General features: G+C 40.1%; 2 protein-coding genes across 2 annotated transcripts; one reads left to right on the forward strand and one right to left on the reverse strand.

Moving 5' to 3' along the window:
- The first annotated feature begins 4561 nt into the window (after positions 1-4561).
- On the forward strand, positions 4562-5551 carry LOC114583024 (olfactory receptor 14I1-like). The gene has a single exon (XM_028704369.2). The coding sequence runs from the start codon at positions 4562-4564 to the stop codon at positions 5549-5551; it is 990 nt and encodes a 329-aa protein (XP_028560202.2).
- A 10086-nt stretch (positions 5552-15637) lies between these two features.
- On the reverse strand, positions 15638-16573 carry LOC114583022 (olfactory receptor 14A16-like). The gene has a single exon (XM_028704367.2). It carries the CDS (start codon positions 16571-16573, stop codon positions 15638-15640), a length of 936 nt encoding a protein of 311 aa, XP_028560200.2.
- Between the last annotated feature and the right edge of the window lie 2859 nt (positions 16574-19432).

Below are 19432 nucleotides of genomic sequence, written 5' to 3' on the forward strand. Positions count from 1 at the left end.
AAAAGGGGGAATCAGTGAGCTGGTGAGGAATGACAGTTTGGGGCAATCAGGCTAGGTAGATCTTGGCTGTGCAGAAAATAACTGCCTGGTGGGAAGAGCAAACATGGGCTCTTGTTTATAGATTGGAAAGGGGGAATTTTTTTAGATACCCACCTCTAATGTCTCTCACACCCAAAGCACACACACATGTATCAATAAGGAAAGGGGTCCTTGGATTTGTGACTTTCTGCCTCTTCTCTTCACCCTCAACAGGATGGACAGGGAGAGGGATAGTCAGGAGTGCAACTGCATGAGAGGGATGGATTGTGGTGGTAATTGTTTTGTGGTTACTTTGACTCCTGTTCCATATACTCAGATCTTTCAGGGGTTGGATTCTCTCTCTCACACACTGATCCTGGATTCTCCCACATTTTTGTGTTTTGCATCTATCTATTGGTAAGGGAGTCACCCTGAGTATGCAGATTAAATTTATTTAATAAATGAATAAATACATTAAACCATTAAATTGTGTGTGGCATATATTAAATAGTATTAACTCTATTGTGAACACTTTAATTAATGACATGAAAATTTAATTCAGTGTGTGGTCTGTGGTTTCGGTATCAACTCTTGTGTCCCACTTGGTTTGAAAGGCTGGACTGCCCTGCTTTAGATCCTCAGTTGTGGGAGTCAAATGCAACCCCTTAGACTCCTCTACGTGGCTCTTGGGACACTCCACAGGCTACAAATCTTCACCAGTCACACAATCTCCCCATGCCTGCTTCACACCTTCCTGAATTGTTTTGCCTGACTGAAATGTGTCCTTGAGCTCTGTTAATGCCTCTCACTTGTCAGGATGGAGGATAGAGAGGGTAGTGTGAGTGTATAGAATCTAGCCTACTTTGCAAATGTAAAATTCACATTTATCCCTGCATCTAGTTTTATCTCTGGCCCTGTCCAGCAGTGGTACCTGGTCCTGGTCCAGGATGTAATGTAGTCCTTGACTGAAGAAGGTTCCCAATCCCCTAGACATCCTCATCCTTTCAACACATAGTTGGGGAGTGGAGTTGCACTCCAGGACTGGCATCACATTTGCTGCATAGCCCCTCCTTCTGGCATCCATATGTACAGTGTGAAAATCAACACCTTCACCACAATTGTGACTAGTAGAGGGGTCAGTCCTGGTTGGGGTTGGCAACATTGTCTTGGGTGGGAGGAGCGAAGGAGATACAAGTTCACTTTCCTTCACCCATCTCCTGAATATATATAGATAAATAGGGTTTTAAACCCCTAATTAGACATTGGCCCCACCCTGAGCTTATTCTGGACTGGATCCGAGGCAGCACAGGGCAGTGGTTCCCAGGTGGACACAGAGCAGGTCATCCTGATGCCCATATTGAAGCCATGGGGCAGATGGTATGGGGGGCGGGGGCGCTGTGGAGAGGCCTAATATATTTTGACAGTTCCTGCCACAACCTGCACTGTGGTGGGTCACCTCTTTACAAAAGTATGCTGCTGGGACTGGGTGAGTGGCCATTTCTGATTCCACCCATTGCTGAAAGATTGCTCAGCAGGAGTCAATGGGGCAGCATGGTAGGATGGGGAAATTAGAGGTCTGCTGAGGAATGGCTGCAAATGCATACAAACACAGGCAGAAATATTAGCAAACTAAAATTAGCTAATAGGTATGTGTCTTCTGGTTCACCAGAAGCGGTTTAGTCATGCCGGCCACATGACCCGGAAGCTGTACGCTGGCTCCCTCGGCCAATAAAGCGAGATGAGAGCCGCAACCCCATAGTCGGTCACGACTGGACCTAATGGTCAGGGGTCCCTTTACCTTTACCTTTATGTATCTTCTGTCCTCCATTTTTTCAAAAAAAATGTTGAACCAAATAACAAGTTGAATGCATTTCCTGAATGTCTCTATTGCTAGTCTCTGGTAAACTCCAGGGAGCAAATCTCTAGGAACACAAAACAGATATTAGTATAATCTCCTCCCCATGTTGAAGAGGTGATTACTGGCATCAAAGCCTGATGGATTTTCATATATTTTCATGAATGACTATCCAAATACAGTTAGCTGAAGTCAATAGAAGAGAAAGTGCTTTTGAAGGTAAGAGGGAAAAAATTAATTTATATAGTTAAAATATTACCTAACACAATAGGAGTTACGTAATTGATCTCACATATATATTCTCTAAAGTTTCTATTTAGGAAAATACTGCATTGAATCTGTCCACACACACCCTTCTTTCTGGACACTGGAATATTTTTGGTATTTTATTCTTCACGAAAATTGTGAAATCTTTTACTGAAAAAAAAAATAATGTGTTATACAATGCAGGACCACAATGAATAAAACAAAAGCTGTCTTCAAAATTCCAAACTAGATTTATATTCTCAGTGAATTTAGGGATTCCTCCAGAGATTTTTTTTTTTTTTTTTTTGAGAAATTTAGTGGGGAACAGTGGGGAAGATGAAATTGGTTTCCTTAAGATTTCCAACATTTCTTAGTAGCATTCCATAGACCACTTGCTTGTTTGCGGATTTTGCAAGCATAGCATTCAAAATTAATTCAAGGATTCTCCTCAGGCAAAATTTATAAGGAATGTAATAGGAAATCAAAATTTTTTTACATGGCTAGTGAAATTTCTGAGTATTAATTGGAGTTTATGCAACTTTTGTAACTACAGTATGACTGTGTACCTTAATTGCTTTTCTAGTGCTTTGATGCTAGGATGCTTATCATATGTAAAGCCTGAAAAATCATTAATTTTCAACGTATCTGGTTTCCATGGAACAGACCTTTCCCATTTTGGTTCTGTTGTAGTCTCATGCACAATTAGCTGGAACTTAGAACTTATCCACACTTACATTTTGCCCTACTCTTTTCAGGAACAAGCCAACACTTTAAAGCTCCATGTCCAAGCACTCTCTCTTTTGCCCCTGAGCTTTGCCCATGAAAATCTACTCTTTAAAGCTGAAGTGCAACAAATGGCAATTTGGCTTTTCCATGGATTGCTGTTTACTCCTACTCAGCTTTACAGAGCAAGTTTACATGGAGAATACTCCTGAGCAAAAAAAAAAAAAAGGGGGGGGGAGAATGCTCAGAGCTTTAAAGTGCAGATTGTGCCTGGAAAGACTGGAGGAAAGTTAAGTGTGGATAAATCCTTACCTACAAAGTAAGCATACGTAGCTAACCACTGTATGTCATTCCGTTGCAAGAAACAGTTTCATCATGTTCAGAACTTTTATGCCTCATTTCCTCACTTTCCTTTGACTGTTTAACTGTCTCCATTCTTTGACCACAAATATGAAGTATTTTTTGCCAATGTAGTTTTCCTTCCCTCAGATATCCCCCCCCCCTCAGAAATGACTTGCTGTGGGGGATGGGAAGTGCTGATTTTCAACTGGGGGGAGATACAAATCATCCTTTGGTATGCAAATAGAGGCTGTGTGGGGTTAACAGCATAAATCTAAGGGGTCTTAGAGGTTTCACCATTTTGGGGGAGACAAATTATCTTTGACTGTGTTCAGTTCTTGTTTTAGGCATGTTATGGAGATGATGATGATGTTGTTGGCGATGATAATTATACCCTGCCCACCTGGCTGGGTGGAGAGAACCAGTGGCAGTCAACCAGCAATTTGTCTACCTGAGTTAATGGAAGTGGTCTCAGATTTGGAGTTGGAGACCTCCAGGATGATTGTGCTAGGGGAATTCAATACCCATCAAAAGACTAGCTTGTTTGTGCTGGTTCAGGGCTTCATGGCCACTATGGCAGCTATGGGGCTGTTCCAATATGTCATTACTACATCACATGCATCAGGACATATGGGAGGGCAATATCTTTTCCCTTATCATGGTCATGTCTTTTCTTGTTGAGATTAAACAATTTAGTAGCTCTTCCCCTTGGATAGGGGGGGAGGCTATTAAAATGTGCACCCCCAAGAGTAGTGGTTTCTGGTGAATTTCTGAAGGCTTATGGGAACGATAGCTGCTCCTTCCAAAGCCATAGTTGATCTATGGAACCGAGAAATAACAAAGGCCTTTTCCAACGGGCAGAATTATTGTAGCTCCTTGGTTTACATTTGAGCAGAGGTATAGGTAGGTAGTTGCAAGGTAGATCAAATGTAAGTGAAGAAAATCTCATTATGACCTTATTGGACACAAATGCCTCTGCTGGGAGCCATAATTAGGAAATTTTGTGCCATTAGTATGTGGATGACACTTGGGTTTATCACTTTGTTCCATCTAAAACAGGAGATGTGGTTCAGGCTCTATACTGCTTCTTGGAGACAATGATGGGCTGGATGTGGGCTAATAAATAGAAGCTGAATCTTGAAAAGACAGAGGTGATATGTGCTCTGAGTTTGCAGAGTCTAGGAGATTGGGGAATGGCTTGTTCTGGAAGGAGGAGGTCTATAGCTTGGACATGAAGGTTCAGTTAGCCTCAATGATTAGGCACACCTATTTCTAGCTCTGTTTTATTTGTCTCTTATAGCACTTCTTAGGCAGCATTGTATTATTACAATATTCTGTTGCAATTAAGAGATACCACTTCTGATTCTTTTTACAGATAGCATGGATGTTAGCAAGGATCAAGCCATCGCTAACCAAACTACTGTTTCAGAGTTTCTGCTTCTGGAATTCTCAAAAGTTCAAAAATTACAAAGTCTACACAGCATCCTGTTCCTGGTATTGTATTTGGCAACTGTAACAGGGAATCTTTTAATAATCTCTGCAGTAGCCTTTGACCACCACCTGCACACCCCAATGTATATCTTCCTGATGAACTTGGCCATGCAGGACCTGGGCCAGGTTTCGGTCATTATCCCCCAATCCATGGCCAATTCACTCATGAATACTACTCACATTTCTTATTCCGGATGTGTTGGTCAAGCCCTATTCTTCACCTTCTTCTTATCTACTGATTTTTTCCTCCTCATAGTCATGGCCTATGATCGGTATGTTGCTATCTGTAATCCACTGCAATACCAGGTGGTGATGAACAGGAGAGCCTGCACTGAAATGATCCTTACTGTATGGATCACTGGGTTTCTTTATGCAGGTTTGCACACTGTCAGCACTTTTGCAACTCCTTTCTGCTCCAATGTTGTCAATCAGTTTTTCTGTGAAATCCCACAGTTAGTAAAGCTTTCCTGTTCTAAGAAAAATCAGATTGAAACTGGAGTTCTGCTCTTGTTTTCTCTCATTGGGTTAGGCTGCTTTATATTTGTTCTTGTGACATATGTACAGATTTTTAGTGCGGTGTTAAGGATGCCATCTGCACAGGGAAGACAAAAGGCCTTCTCTACCTGCCTTCCACATCTCATGGTATTCTCCACATTTATGGTCACAGGCTTGTTTTCCTATTTGAGTCCCATGACTAATACAGCAACACATTTAGACTTAATTTTTACAGTGATATATTCCATGGTCCCACCTTTGCTGAACCCACTGATTTACAGCATGAGAAACAAAGAGATCAAGGCTGCTTTGTCTAATTTGTTAAGACTAAGGACCACTTCCAATAATATATTATTTAGTTTTCTTCTCTGTGTGTGGATTTAAGTGGCACCCTGATTTTTCACATTGGTATCAATAGGACCAAAGTGAAACTAACATAATTTATCCAATCAAATTTCTCTAAATAATAATAATAATAATGCATGTCAACACTCTTCACTTCATCACAATTACAGATGGAGATTTAAAAAACATTTTTTTTACTAAGAAACTACCCAGGTCACACTTTTCAAACCAAAGTCTGGAATTAAATAAAGCTGTTGTTCAAAATGTGCACTTATTTTATTTTTTCATGCAGTTCTCAAACTCTATTTCTCCCACTAAAAAAAAGTAACCATAGGGCAAAAGTTGGAGCATCACCACTGACACTTATTTTGAAGAACAGAACATGACACTTAGGGCCAAACTAGTTGTGATGCTAAATATGTATTAGGAATCAGTGTGTGTGTGTGTGTGTTTGTGTGTTTAATTAGTAGCATGGCAAATGTGAGGTCTGCTACATTTGGGGAGGGGAGTTTTAACTACCCATCCCCAGTGTTTCCCTTCCCCAAGTTGCTTTTGGCTTATAAAGGAACATTCTCATATATGCCAATGGAAACATTCCTTCCAGGTCTAATGGCAAATTGGAGGGAGTAATTTTTATCAGGACCTTGACCTTTGATGAAAGACATTAACCCTCTCTTTCCTGTGTGTTGCAGTCCTAATGAAAACCATTCCCTTCCATACCTGCAATTAACAGCTGCTTGGTTCAGTGCTTAGATATAAATTTGAAATCATTAACTCTATTCAGTCATGTGTTGAAATGATTATTTTAGTATTATGCTGCCTGTTATTATGCTTTTTTTAAAATGTAAAGGTAAAGGACCCCTGACAGTAAAGTCCAGTCGCGAACAACTCTGGGGTTACAGCGCTCATCTTGCTTTACTGGCCGAGGGAGCCAATGTTTGTGTGTAGACAGTTTTTCTGGGTCATGTGGCCAGCATGACTAAGCTGCTTCTGGAAAAACCAGAGCAATGCATGGAAACGCCATTTTCCTTTCTGCCGGAGCAGTACCTATTTATCTACTTGCACTTTGGCGTGCTTACAAACTGCTAAGTTGGCAGGAGCTGGGACCGAACAAAGAGAGCTCACCCCGTCGCAGGGATTCAAACTGCCAACCTTCAGTTCGGCAAACCCTAGGCCCAGTGGTTTACACTACAGTGCCACCCGCATCCCTTCATTATGCTTTTTATTATGTTTTTATTACTGATGCTCCGTAAAATGTGTTCTTAGTGCTATCCCTGGTCCTGAGATCTTTTGATAAAGGGTGTTATAAACAGTAATATAATAATAATGTGTTCAATTCACTAGCTAGAGTGCACACATTATCTCTGTAGAAATATTAGAGCATATCTGTAGAAACATTCTATGACCAACCACTTCCATTCAGTTTAAGGGGAAAGCTTTGCTGTTGGTGAATTGTGTTGACAAATGCAATGGTGTGATGGACATCTGCAGTTTGGTGAATGTTAACCTTCATTGACAATTGCAGCCATTTTAGGGGACAACATAAAATTTCAGAAATTTCTGCAACCTTGTAGGAAGTCACACTTCAACTAATTAAATAATTTTATAATATTTGTTTCTGGAAAAGGTAATGCACCTTTATAACATCTTGGTAAACAATGTAAACACACTTTGTAACATGCTCATTTCTTACATTAAGACTGCACTCTTATGGACAGTTACCTGGGACTATTAACCATTGAACTGAATGGGACTGACTTCAGAGTAGATGCATATCGGATTGTGACATAATGCATTCCAAGAAGCACCACTCCAGGAAAACAACAAAATGCATCCTCACTGCAATCATTTATGAGTCAGTGTCAATACATATCATACAAAAAGCAAGATTCAATGAAAATTTTCATTATATAAACAGCTGATTGAGAAACAATAGGACTACAGAACTGGATGGTTGCCTATGTTACAAACAAAACAGGAACCAAGAATATATATTAATTAAGAACAGTTACTGATAAAATAATGACTTGTTTTATCATGTATTATTTGTGTTAGCTGTGTGGAACACATTCATAAAAATAAAATGGACTGGATTGAAATATATGGTAGCACTGCAGTAAAACCACTGCCCCCATTTCAAATCCTAGTGTAGGACCACTGTCCCAACTCAATACATACCATAGTAGATACATTTTTTTTCTAAGGTTCTTGGTTGCTTCCATTATTTCGCTTTCTTAGCTGCTCCCTGTGATTCAGCTCAGGCTTCAGCAAAATAATATAGCATTTGGGAGAGCATGCTGGGTTTTACAATGTTTTCATTGATTACAGTTGTTTGAAGTTTTATGTAAGTGCAGCCTAAACAACAGCAACAGCTGTTCTGCAATAGCGGAAGATGGGAAATGTACACTTATTACTTGAACTTATATACTCTTTCTCCCCAAGTGGTGCTAAGTTTCAAGTAAAGGTCATCGGGGTGGTAGAGGTTGGGTGGCATGGTTTGCAAGTGCTGCTGCTGCTTACCCAGGTGGAAAAGAGGAAGAGTAAGGTGAGAGGAGGTCTAAACCACTGAGTTTCTTGGGCTTGCCGGTCAGGTCGGCAGTTCGAATCCCTGTGATGGGGTGAGCTCCCGTTGCTCAGTCCCAGCTCCTGCCAACCTAGCAGTTAAAAGCATGCCCAAAAGTGCAAGTAGATAAATAGGAACTGCTCCAGCGGGAAGGTAAACAGTGTTTCCGTGCGCTGCTCTGGTTTCTGTGTTCTGTTGTGCCAGTAGTGGCTTAGTCATGCTGGCCACATGACCTGGAAAAACTGCGGACAAACGCTGGCTCTCTCGGCCAGTAAAGCGGGATGAGCACCGCAACCCCAGAGTCGTCTGTTACTGGACTTAACTGTCAGGGGTCCCTTTACCTTTACCGTTAAACTAGTCATGTCTATTAATTTGAATGGGTCTACTCTGCATAGGATTATCACTGAATGCAACCAGCAGTAAATTAATTGTAGAAATGCTACCTCCCAAGCCCCAAAATCTTGAAGACTTCTCTTCTTTCCTTTTATTCTGTGAATGGATCTTGATGAATACATTGCATGGAAAGAATGCATCACAGCATAAACAGCATTATAGATGCTGTAGCTGTGGCCAGTCACAGCTATTTCAAACAGAGATCCAGGAAGACTTTCTAGCCTCTCCTCCCCAGTACATTCACTACTATCCTCCATCAGATCCTGGGAATTTGGAAATGAGCAGCCAAATATTTGCTCACAGAAGTCCTTGAAAAAGCTGTTTTCTTGTGTCCTGCAAAGTTTTATATTCTGAAGAAATTCCTTAAAGCTTGGAAGCTTGTGTGAGTGCGCTGTGAACAAAATAGCACCTTGGAACGCTTGCAAATTTGCTTGGGCTTGAATGCTTGTTAATGCAACATCGATCTGGGCTGTCATGATCCACAGCTTTCTCCAAGACATCATATTTTCTTCATATACAAGATCTGTTATAAGAATTAACCATGAAATGATCATAGTTTCTCCATAGACAATCAATGTATTAGCTGTGCTATTTGTCAAATGTTGGTTAATATTGAAGGCCATAGTGTTCATTTGGTTTCTTGTATGCCAAGATGCTTGCTTTGGAATTCTTTCTGCAAAGGCTGAACAGATGCCATTCTGAGAAAGCATTGGTTCCAACACCTGCAAGAACTGTTCTCCACTATCATCATCCACAGCAAATAGCCCAACCCACATCCATCCAAAATGCTGAAGTAATCGGAGAATCCCCAGGTACTGATGAGATTCATTTGGAATCATGCGGTAAAAGGAAGATAGTTGCATTGTATCACTTTTCCCTGGGGCGAAGGAGCCATATGTCAGCTATAAAAAAATTAAAATGTTCTTATTTCAGTGGTGCCTTTGTGATGGAAAACCTGTCAGTTTCAGTTTCTAATTTTTCCACTTTTAATATCAGTTCTTCACATTTCCACACCAGATTTTTTTAAAAAATAGTCCGCATGAAAATTCATCAGCAATTTAGTGACTTCTCTAATATACACATTTTTGTATGCAATGTTGCCTAATATAGCCAATTTTTTAAAAAGCAAATTCCCTTTAATTAATCATTTTTGTAAGCAACTTTCAGTAATATATGCATTTGTATGTGTGCACTTTGCTCTAGCATAGGCATATTTGAACACATTACTTTGCTGAAGAACTGCATTGCAAAACTTGCAGACGTGCAAATTTCAAAAGATGACTGTGTTTCAGTTTGCATATGGTTTCAGAAAGTGCAGATTAGGTAAGTTTGCTGTTAAATACAAATCAACAAATTTTCTCCCCCATCACGAGCCATGCATTAATAGAGATGTGCATGGGACTGCTTTGAATGTAAAAGAATTTCCATGAAAACAATGCACTATCACTGTAAAATAAAGCAACTTGAAATAACAGCAGCTATTGCAATAGCATAAAAGCAGACTGTGGGGTACAATTTTTTTTGGGGGGGGGGGAGAAGGAAGACTTCCAAGATGTCAGATTCTATTCCATGGCACCTGTTTTCCTAGTCTGTCTGAAGACATGCCTCATCAGGATATGTTCTATAATCATCACACAATATTTTGTTTTTCTGTGAACCATGCCTCTATTTTTGTATGGTCTTTTAAAGTCCCCCAATCTCCATGCACAAATCCTACCTGTGGAATCTTGTAGAGACCTAATATGTCTGATATGTGAAAGGAGATGTCTGAGCCAAGGCCACCAATGACAGCCATCAGGTTTTTTGGCAAGTCACACCTGTAGTTGGGGGGAAATCTACGCAAATTGAAAAGCAGGTCCAGAGTGGTACGATAGGTCATCATCAGGCTGTAATAGCTGTCATAGATGTGGAAACCAAGCGTGATATTATGCAAGATCTTTGGATCCTCATTGATCTCATTCACAGCAAACGCCAAGGCTAGGATGTGCTGGTATAACTTTCCCACCACTCTGCAAATGGAGTTACATTCTCTTTCACAAGAGGATTCTACAATTCATATGAATCACTTTCGCACTGCGATGGCCCACACTACATTTCATTAAGACAAGTCTATACACACAAATGTCATAAATTTGTTAGAGGGGAGTAAACTTCAGAGAAAAACCAGAATGGTGATCAGAGGAAGAAAGATCAAATGATAACAAGATGGATGATAGAGCAGTGCAACACTGAGAGAATTGGTGAAGTACAACTAAAAAACTGCATTGAATTATTTAGTTGCAATGAATGTTTGGTGCTTTCTTATATGAATCAGAGCTTTGGTTTGCCTTCTCTACCTAGAGGTGATCCTCCAAGGTGTTAGACAATGATTTCTGTGAGCTTTGTTACCTGATAAGCTTTCAGCTGGAATTGCCTAGGATTGTACCAGAGACCTTTTCTATGTAAACAATGTGCATCATCAGTGAGCTATTTCCAATCCACCCACCATGGAAATGCCCTGAGAGAGCTCTCCTCTACACAGCCAAATATATATACAGTTGTACCTCGGGTTACATACACTTCAGGTTACAGACGCTTCAGGTTACAGACTCCACTAACCCAGAAATAGTACCTTGGGTTAAGAACTTTGCTTCAGGATGAGAACAGAAATTGTGCTCCAGCGGCGTGGCGGCAGCAGGAGGCCCCATTGGATAAAGTGGTGCTTCAGGTTAAGAACAGTTTCAGGTTGAGAATGGACCTCCAGAACGAATTAAGTACTTAACCCTAGGTACCACTGTATGGTGATTATTTGGCCTTCTATTGACTTGCTGCTTTTAACGACTACCATGAATACTGTGCCCTCTATTAGTTTGTACTCTAGAAAATGCATTAAAATATACTACTCTGCAGAGCTTTTCTGAAGTAAATTATACCATACTGTCATTCCTAGCAAGGGCCATTTAAGGGAGAAGGAAAAACAAACAAAATCTTTCTCATCTTTTTCTACATAAGCTAGTCTCCTGATCTGACACTCAGTGTTTCCAAACATCTTTTTCAGGCTTGTCCAAAGTGGAGAAAAATCTGGATTTGCACCAGTCTGTCTCCCTATTAATATAAGGGAATCCATATGATGACCTCTACATCTGAGTGTTGTCCCAGACCTTTCCCTCTTTTACTGTGGGCCTTTAAAATCCTTGCAAAGTGCAAAAAGTTTGAGATAAACACACAGACATGGACATTTAATGGAATGAAATATCCATTTTGTTCTGGTGTGGACAAGTGCTTAGTTTATTTCCTTTTGAAATCTAAGTTCACTACTTTCTATATAACTTATTCCATCAGCTTTGCTATCTTCATGTCTGATTTTCCTCATGTCCGCATATCCTTGCAGGCAACATTTTCGAACATGAGGCTTTCTGCTTACTTATTTATTTAGGCTTTAATTTCTGAGATTCTTTTTAGATAAATACTATACCTGGCTATATGCAAATGTGGTGTATGTAAAGAAAGCATTACCCTCTGATTCCAAGACAGGAAGAATTTTTCATCAAGGAGGAGGAAATGTGGATATACTGTGAAGAAGTGAGGGCGACAGAAGAATTAAAAAGTCAGTGATTGAGAAAGCTAGGAGCCCTCTTTGGCCATTCAGGCTAGACACATAAGCACAAAAGTATGTTGCTGTGTGAATGAGGTGTCCCTTCTCCAAAGGAGGCTGGGCGTGCAACCACTTCAGCACTGACATTTATATATTTAGCATGATGATCTGAAGGGGGCTTGCAAGTGTGTTTTCCTGAAAAGTAAGGGATCTTGATCCCAAAGAGGCTTTCAAATATATCAGACAAACATGCTAACAGGCCCACATTGGACCTTTTCATAATATACATGGTGGTCAGGAAAGGAGGTTGTGTGCATTCCCTGTCCCTCTAAACTCATTTGCTGCAATTCACCCCCTACATACATTGTTTGAGAAGTCTATTTCTTCCATTACTCACACTTGAACATCAAACTCATCCTGGGAAGGGTGTTTGCTGAAGAGAACATCTGAAGAAATGTAAATTATCTGAGAAGCAATTCCACCAATGAGAAGGCTACCTGGTTGATACCACTCATGTGGAATATGGAGAGGATCGTTCATATGGCACTTCATGGTATCAACATTGAATATCATGTGAGATAGCAGAAGCAGCAACACCACTGGTCTCACCATTTTGACAGCAAGGCTGGTCTCTAGACACAAACTCTCCTGTGTCCTTCTGTAGCAGCAGCTTGTTACATGGAAGAGGCTACAGTTTATGATGACTTATTCTGTCAATAGGCTTCCTGAAGATAATTTCTCCCCCCATTGGCAGCAGAATACTAGTACTTGAATTGTCATGTCTCAACTATAACATAAAAAAGACAGACAGACACCCTGTTCTCAGTCCAAAAACAAAAAAACAAAAAACAAAAAACAAAAAAACACAACTTAGAGAGCCCGGAGCACAACTCCGAGATATCAATGGTATAGGAGTTTTTATAGGCTTTCTTATCGATTTTTCTTCTGGAAAGCCACAGGAGATGAGAAGTAATGATAATGATTAGTGACTGTTAATTATAGGGGAGATAACAAACTGTCAGGAGTCCAGGTTCCCAGCTTGACAACACAGTAAGCACAGCTAATTAGAAAGGAGGATTTATTGCAAAAAAATATATCAACAGATAGCTCCGGACAGCTCTAACAAAGCCTCCGGCATCATTACTCAAGATGACCCTTCTAAAGAGTCCTTCTGGGATCTACAGAAGATATTGAACTTACGACTCTCACGTCTCTTGTTTTGCTTCCTGTCTAACAACCCTCCCATTCAACAGCTTTTTGGACTAATTGTCTTAGCTCCAACCTCTTCCCGTTCCGACAAACTATCTCCTTGCCTGTTTGTGCTAATTGATCTTCCAGAGAGCTTTGGCTGTGTTCTGGCTCACTCTCTGTTGTTCCCTTGGCAACCGGCATTCCAATGCCTGTGGGAGTTGCACTGGGCACTGTTCATCCTGCTGCAGATCTAACTCTCTCTGTTCTGCAGCAGGCTGTGGAGTTTCACTAGGAGCTGGCTCATTCCTGACACAAACTCTGCAAAGGATGGGGTCTGAGTGACGCCACTGCTAGAAAACTCTCCCACTGCTTCCCACTGCTACCCTTTCAATTATATGAGAATTATTAATGGATGCCTCTCCTCCCCTCCCCCCCCCCCAGTCTTTCACTTGTCCCACTGCTTTTCCCTGAGAAAACACGAGCTTTACTGCTGAATCAGAGCAAACATTATTTGGGTTTTCCATAGATTGACATTTTATCTGTTTTAGTATCAAGGAACAGGTTTTCACATGGAAAGTGGCAAGGCAAACAGAAAACTGCACAGGCCCATGCTTAGAAAGCAAAGGACAAGTGGAAAACCACTTGAACTCATGCTTCCTAGGCACGGGACAGGTGAAGTGTGGACAAGTGATAGGTCTCAATACAAGCCTTAGTCCATACTGAATAGTGTTCTCGAAGCTCATGAATTTCACCAAACTGCGGAAGGCAAGACAGGAGTGCCTGGCGTGCTCTGGTCTGTGGGGTCACGAGAGTCAGACACAACTAAATGACTAAACGACAACAAGATAGTGGTCATCATGATATCTTATGTTGAATCATTCTTTGGTGTAATAGATGGTAGACTTTTCACAGACCTGAGATTGTCTCAAGCTCCATGTCAAGCGTTCACTGAGTGACAAACCCAGGTTTGCTAAAGCAAATCAAAACAGAAAAAAGACCCTGGCTATTCAAACAAAAAAATAAAATAGAAGGGACTTGATAAATAAACTGCAAATAATAAATATGTTATCATTCAGCCTATTTATTGATGAAACCTGGTGGTTACATTGCCAATTAATATTTAATATTTGCAGTATTTAATACAAACAATTCATAAGAAAAAAATGTTGTGCCTTGTCATAAGTGAAAGAAAAAAACAAGAGTAGAAAAATCAAGGAACCAGAAAAGTACAAATTTGACACAGTGGTATGAATGAGAAGGACGAAGTCAACACAGTACAGGAAATATTCTCAATGTTATTCAGGAGATTTCTATGAACACCTGCAATGTCAGTTGCATTATGCTTCATTGAACGATTAATATCATTTGCAATAATTTGGAAAATCACCTATATTCAAATATGGGACCAATGCTTATAAACGACTTCTGTTTCCTTCTGCCATGTTGTTTGAGTTGAAGAAAGCTCAACATATACCAAGGATGCATATCATAGTATCCCTGCAGACTGGGGGGGAAACAGAGGGGGAAAGCCCACAAATGTATCCAAAAAGAATTTCTGCTACTTGAACTAGGATTATAGAAATACCTACTGCCTTCTCCAATTCAGTGGCATACTGCCTTTAAAACTTTTTAAAGAAATGTAAGTTGTTTCTTTCACCATATTTAGTGCACATTCATTCCATAGGTTAACTATATACTGTGTGGTCCAGAAGGAGTTCTGGTATGCATCCTTTTAGGGAGCACTCTTATAGCAACATCCACCTGCATGAGTCAGGTTAGGATCCTACAGATCTCCAAATGAGCCAGGAGGCTCTTTGTGCATCTATGTTATTACATCATAATTTCCTATCCTCTGCTGATCCACAGATATGCTGGTTGTGTCCTCCATCCCGGCTAATCCAGGCTAAACCTAACAGCCTGAGCCAAGCCCTGTGTATCTTAAGCTGGTGTAAGTACCCAAAACGAGTGGCTGGGGAAACCCAGCCAGATGGGCAATGTATAAATAAATTATTATTATTATTATTATTATTATTATTATTATTATTATTATTAGGATGGGGGTTGCAGACTAGAGATAAAGGACTTTGGTTGGAATGTAAGTATGGTCAGCTCAGTCACGTGACCTGATAGTCCAACATAAGCTAAGCCAGCAAAAATGATGCTGTGACTCAAACACTATTTTAATGGCCTATTTTCCCTCTGCTAGGCTTATGTCATCTAAACCAGCATTAGCTGTGCTCCTGAACAGCATTTGGATCTGACGTACTTTATGCTGACTTAGCATATGTTGGGTTTGCTTTATTTCACTTTCTTATGCTTAGGATGTTTTCCCCTTAAAGTACAAACTCAGTTTTTCATTTGGCCTTTCCAGATGTATTGTTTACAAAAATGTGCCTGTGTTCCGTTACGCAATGAGACTTTTAATTTTTTTAGGTATTAGCCACACTGCGTTCTGTATGTCCTTGTTTCTGAAGCTGTAAATGATGGGATTCAGAACCGGTGGCAACACTGTATACAATACAGCAGAAACCAAGTCCACAGCAGGGGACGAAAGTGATTTAGGTCTCAAGGTCGAAAACACAGCTGTGATTATAAATAAAGAAAAGACTGTCAGGTGGGGAGTGCAGGTAGAGAAAGCTTTATACCTGCCTTGAGCTGATGGAATCCTCAGCACAACTGAGAAGATGAAGCCATAAGAAACAAAGATGAACACAATACAAAAGGAGGCCACAATGAGCCCAATGACAAATGGCAAAATTTCACTAACTTTAGTATCGCTGCAAGAAATCTTTTGTAACTGAGGCAAATCACAGAAAAACTGCCCAATAATATTTGAGTGGCAGAAGCTTAATCTAAATGTGACCGTGGTTTCCAATATTGCATTAACCATGCTGCTCAGCCAGGAAGCAGCTGCCATTTGGATGCAGGCCTCCCAGTTCATGATTAGACGATATTGAAGTGGGTAGCAGATTGCTATGTAGCGGTCGTAAGCCATGACTGTGAGCAAGGCAATCTCAGTTCCAGCAAATGTGATCACTAAGAAGACCTGTGTGACACATCCAGCGAAAGAAATCAGTTTGTTGTTTGTCAGTGAAATGGCTATGGATTTGGGTACAGTGGTAGAGATATAGCAAACATCTAAAAATGACAAGCTTGTCAAAAAGAAATACATGGGGCTGTGTAGGTGGTGGTCTAAGGCCACAGTAGTCACGATGAGAAAATTCCCCACTAAGGCTGTTAAGTAAATGAAGAGAAACACCACAGAATGCAAAACCTGCACATCACGATCATCAGAAAATGCCATAAGAAGGAACTCTGTTGCAGTAGTTTGGTTGTTCATTTACTTTCTTTCTGATATTCTGCGGAGTGAACGGTAAACTTGTTTAAGATGGAGATTCTGCAAAGGGGAAGCATTTGTTCATGATTATAAAATCATAATGTGCATATTGAAGTTCAATTGTCATTTTTATTGCCCTTAGAAATATCAAGCATAATTTAACAATTTTAAGTAAAACAGGTGACATAATATTATGGAATGTAAGTTATTATTTGAGCTACCAAAAAAAGAAAAAAGAAAAAGGAAAAACCCCAACAAACTTTAAGAGAGAGCATAGGTTGTATGATATCATACAGCAAAATACCACAGAAGTGTGTGCAACCTACTCCACTCTGGATATTGTTGACAGCAGCTCTCATCCACTCCAGTGCTCATCCCCATTATATGAGATTACGTGGAAGACCACAAATTTTGCACTCTGCAGCAAAATATCAGCTACTATGCTAACAATGAAGCCACTAAGTGTTAATAACGTCTGGAATGGTTTATCAGTACTCACATGTTGTGGTTGAGAAGAAGGAAGGGGAAGACTCAGTAGCTTTGAATGTTACAATTGGATTAAAATGGATACAAATGAAAGCATTTTAACCCTTGAAAGCATTGGGTTAAAAAATAAAAATCTGATAACAGTTCAGACCATGGTTCTGTCTAGCTCATCTGCAATGATTAGCACCAGTGCTCCAGAGATTTAGACGAGAATCTTTCTCATGCTTTGCTGAAAATACCAGTTTGTGCTCCATCACTAAATAGCAATCTCAGCCCATTGCTGTTGAATGGGCCCAGTTCTTTTCATAAAGAAATCAAGGCAAAGATGTTGAAAGCTTCAAAGTTCTTGTCATTTAAAGCTATATTTTGGTTCATCTACACAGTTCTATGTGTCTGAGTCTGTGTGTGAGCCCCCCCTTTTTTTGCCCCACTGCTTTCCCCAGAAAAACTTGTCCTCAATTTGGGTTTTCCATAGAATGTTGTTTGCTCTGATTCAGTGTCAAAGAGTGGGTTTTCTTGGGGAAAGTGTTGGAGCTGGAAAGGCCAGGCTTGTGCCTACAAATGTGGAGCAAAGGTAAGTGTGGATGAGCCCTTTTTTGTGTGAAGGTGTTTTAACTGCAACAACTTTGAAGTTAAAAATTAAGAGGCTTACTGCCATGTTTTTATTTCAGTGGTGCCTTTGAGCAAACAACTGGAATTCTCTTTCTCTAGAAGTGAAACATGCTCCAACATTGGTATGTTATCATTGTTTATGGGAAATTCTTATTTTGTCCCATACCGGTCAAATTAATTAATAAATAATCTGGTGCTTATGGATATACCAGATTCATTTATTTTATGTTTACTTTATACTGCATAAACTGCTGTACAATTTTTAAAAAGTCAGAGTGATGTAAAAATAGACTAGGAAACATAATATGTATCATAAAATAATGTTGAAAACATGAAACGAAATGGAATTACCAGTAAAAGCTTCAGAAATAAAATGGAGTAATTTCAGAAAGCTTGGGAATTTTAGTTGTCTATTGACTGCAGTAAGCATCTTAACTGCTAACTATAGCTACGTTCTAACTGTAAATGTTATATGCTTCTTTTGTTAGTGAAAGAGGTATGATTGTTTAGGGTGCAAGCCACAAACTTTTGTAAAACTCATTTCCCATGGCTTATTCATAGCTGACTTACATGAGGCAAGTAGATACAATTTATTATGCCAGGCTTGTTGTAAAAGACATTGATAGTTGAAAGCTGGGTGGATTCATGAATGAACATAGGGTTGATTCTGAGGGTGGTCAGGGTCTTTCCATCTTTAGCAAAGGATAGGAATTTGGGAGTCCGATATTGTATTGCTGTTTCACTTTGAAATAATCAGACCCCTCAAGAAACCTGGTTAAATATCAAATCCTTCAAAACAGCTCTTTATGCTCAGTGAGTTGCCTTAAGGGACTTGATCAGTATCATGATGAGTGATAGCTGGACTATTCTCTTCTTGGCCACCAATGGGCAGCAACTAGGACAATTGATACTGCTGGCCAAGAAGGACAAGAGATTTGCATTTCATTTAAGAGAAGATCCATTTAAGCAACATCCATTAAAATGAAAGGGGTCCAGATCAAAAAGATTTCTGGCCACATCAGAATGGTCCTGGCATAGCTGGAATTTGACAGTTTAGCTCCCACATGGGAAGCTGCACACACCTCCTCCATGCCGGAAGGAGCACTGGAAATAGCGTTTGTGCATGCATGCGTGCGTGCACTCTCACAATTGCACTCCGACCCACCACAGCATCTGTAGGACCGTGAACTGACCCAAGCCACAAAAACTTTGCCGACACCTGTGCTTAGATATAACCCAATCCCTTTGACTTCAGTGGGAGTTACTCCCAAGTAAACATGCACTTGTTTGCAGCCCAAGGTCTAATCTTATGCAGATTTACCTGGTAGTAAGCAGAATTGAAGACAGAGAGGCTTGTGTAGGAGTTAACCTGCAAAGGATTGTGCTCTAAATCAGGGGTGGAGAAACTATGACCATTTATAATTTTTTGAACTGCAAGTGCCATCAGCCCTGATCATCGACCATCCTGACTGGAGTGATGAGAGGACCAGAGGTTCTCACTCACAACATATATTGTTTTTAATGTTACAATGAAAATCTCAATTTATGCCTAATGTGGGTACATGCTTATAAGCAAATTTATTTAATGCTTCTTATGCAAAAAATAAATCCTAAATCAGACTTGTGTACGTTAAATGTAAAGCTTGTGTGTGTGTGTGTGTGTGTGTATGTAATTTTCCTTTCCTGAAAGTTACAAACACAATTCAGTGCTGTTGTCATTCTTCAACAGGAGTGTGCAAACAAATTTTACATTTTTTCCCTATC

This window comes from Podarcis muralis, chromosome 13 (genome assembly GCF_964188315.1).
Source record: "Podarcis muralis chromosome 13, rPodMur119.hap1.1, whole genome shotgun sequence".
NCBI classification, from domain to species: domain Eukaryota; kingdom Metazoa; phylum Chordata; class Lepidosauria; order Squamata; family Lacertidae; genus Podarcis; species Podarcis muralis.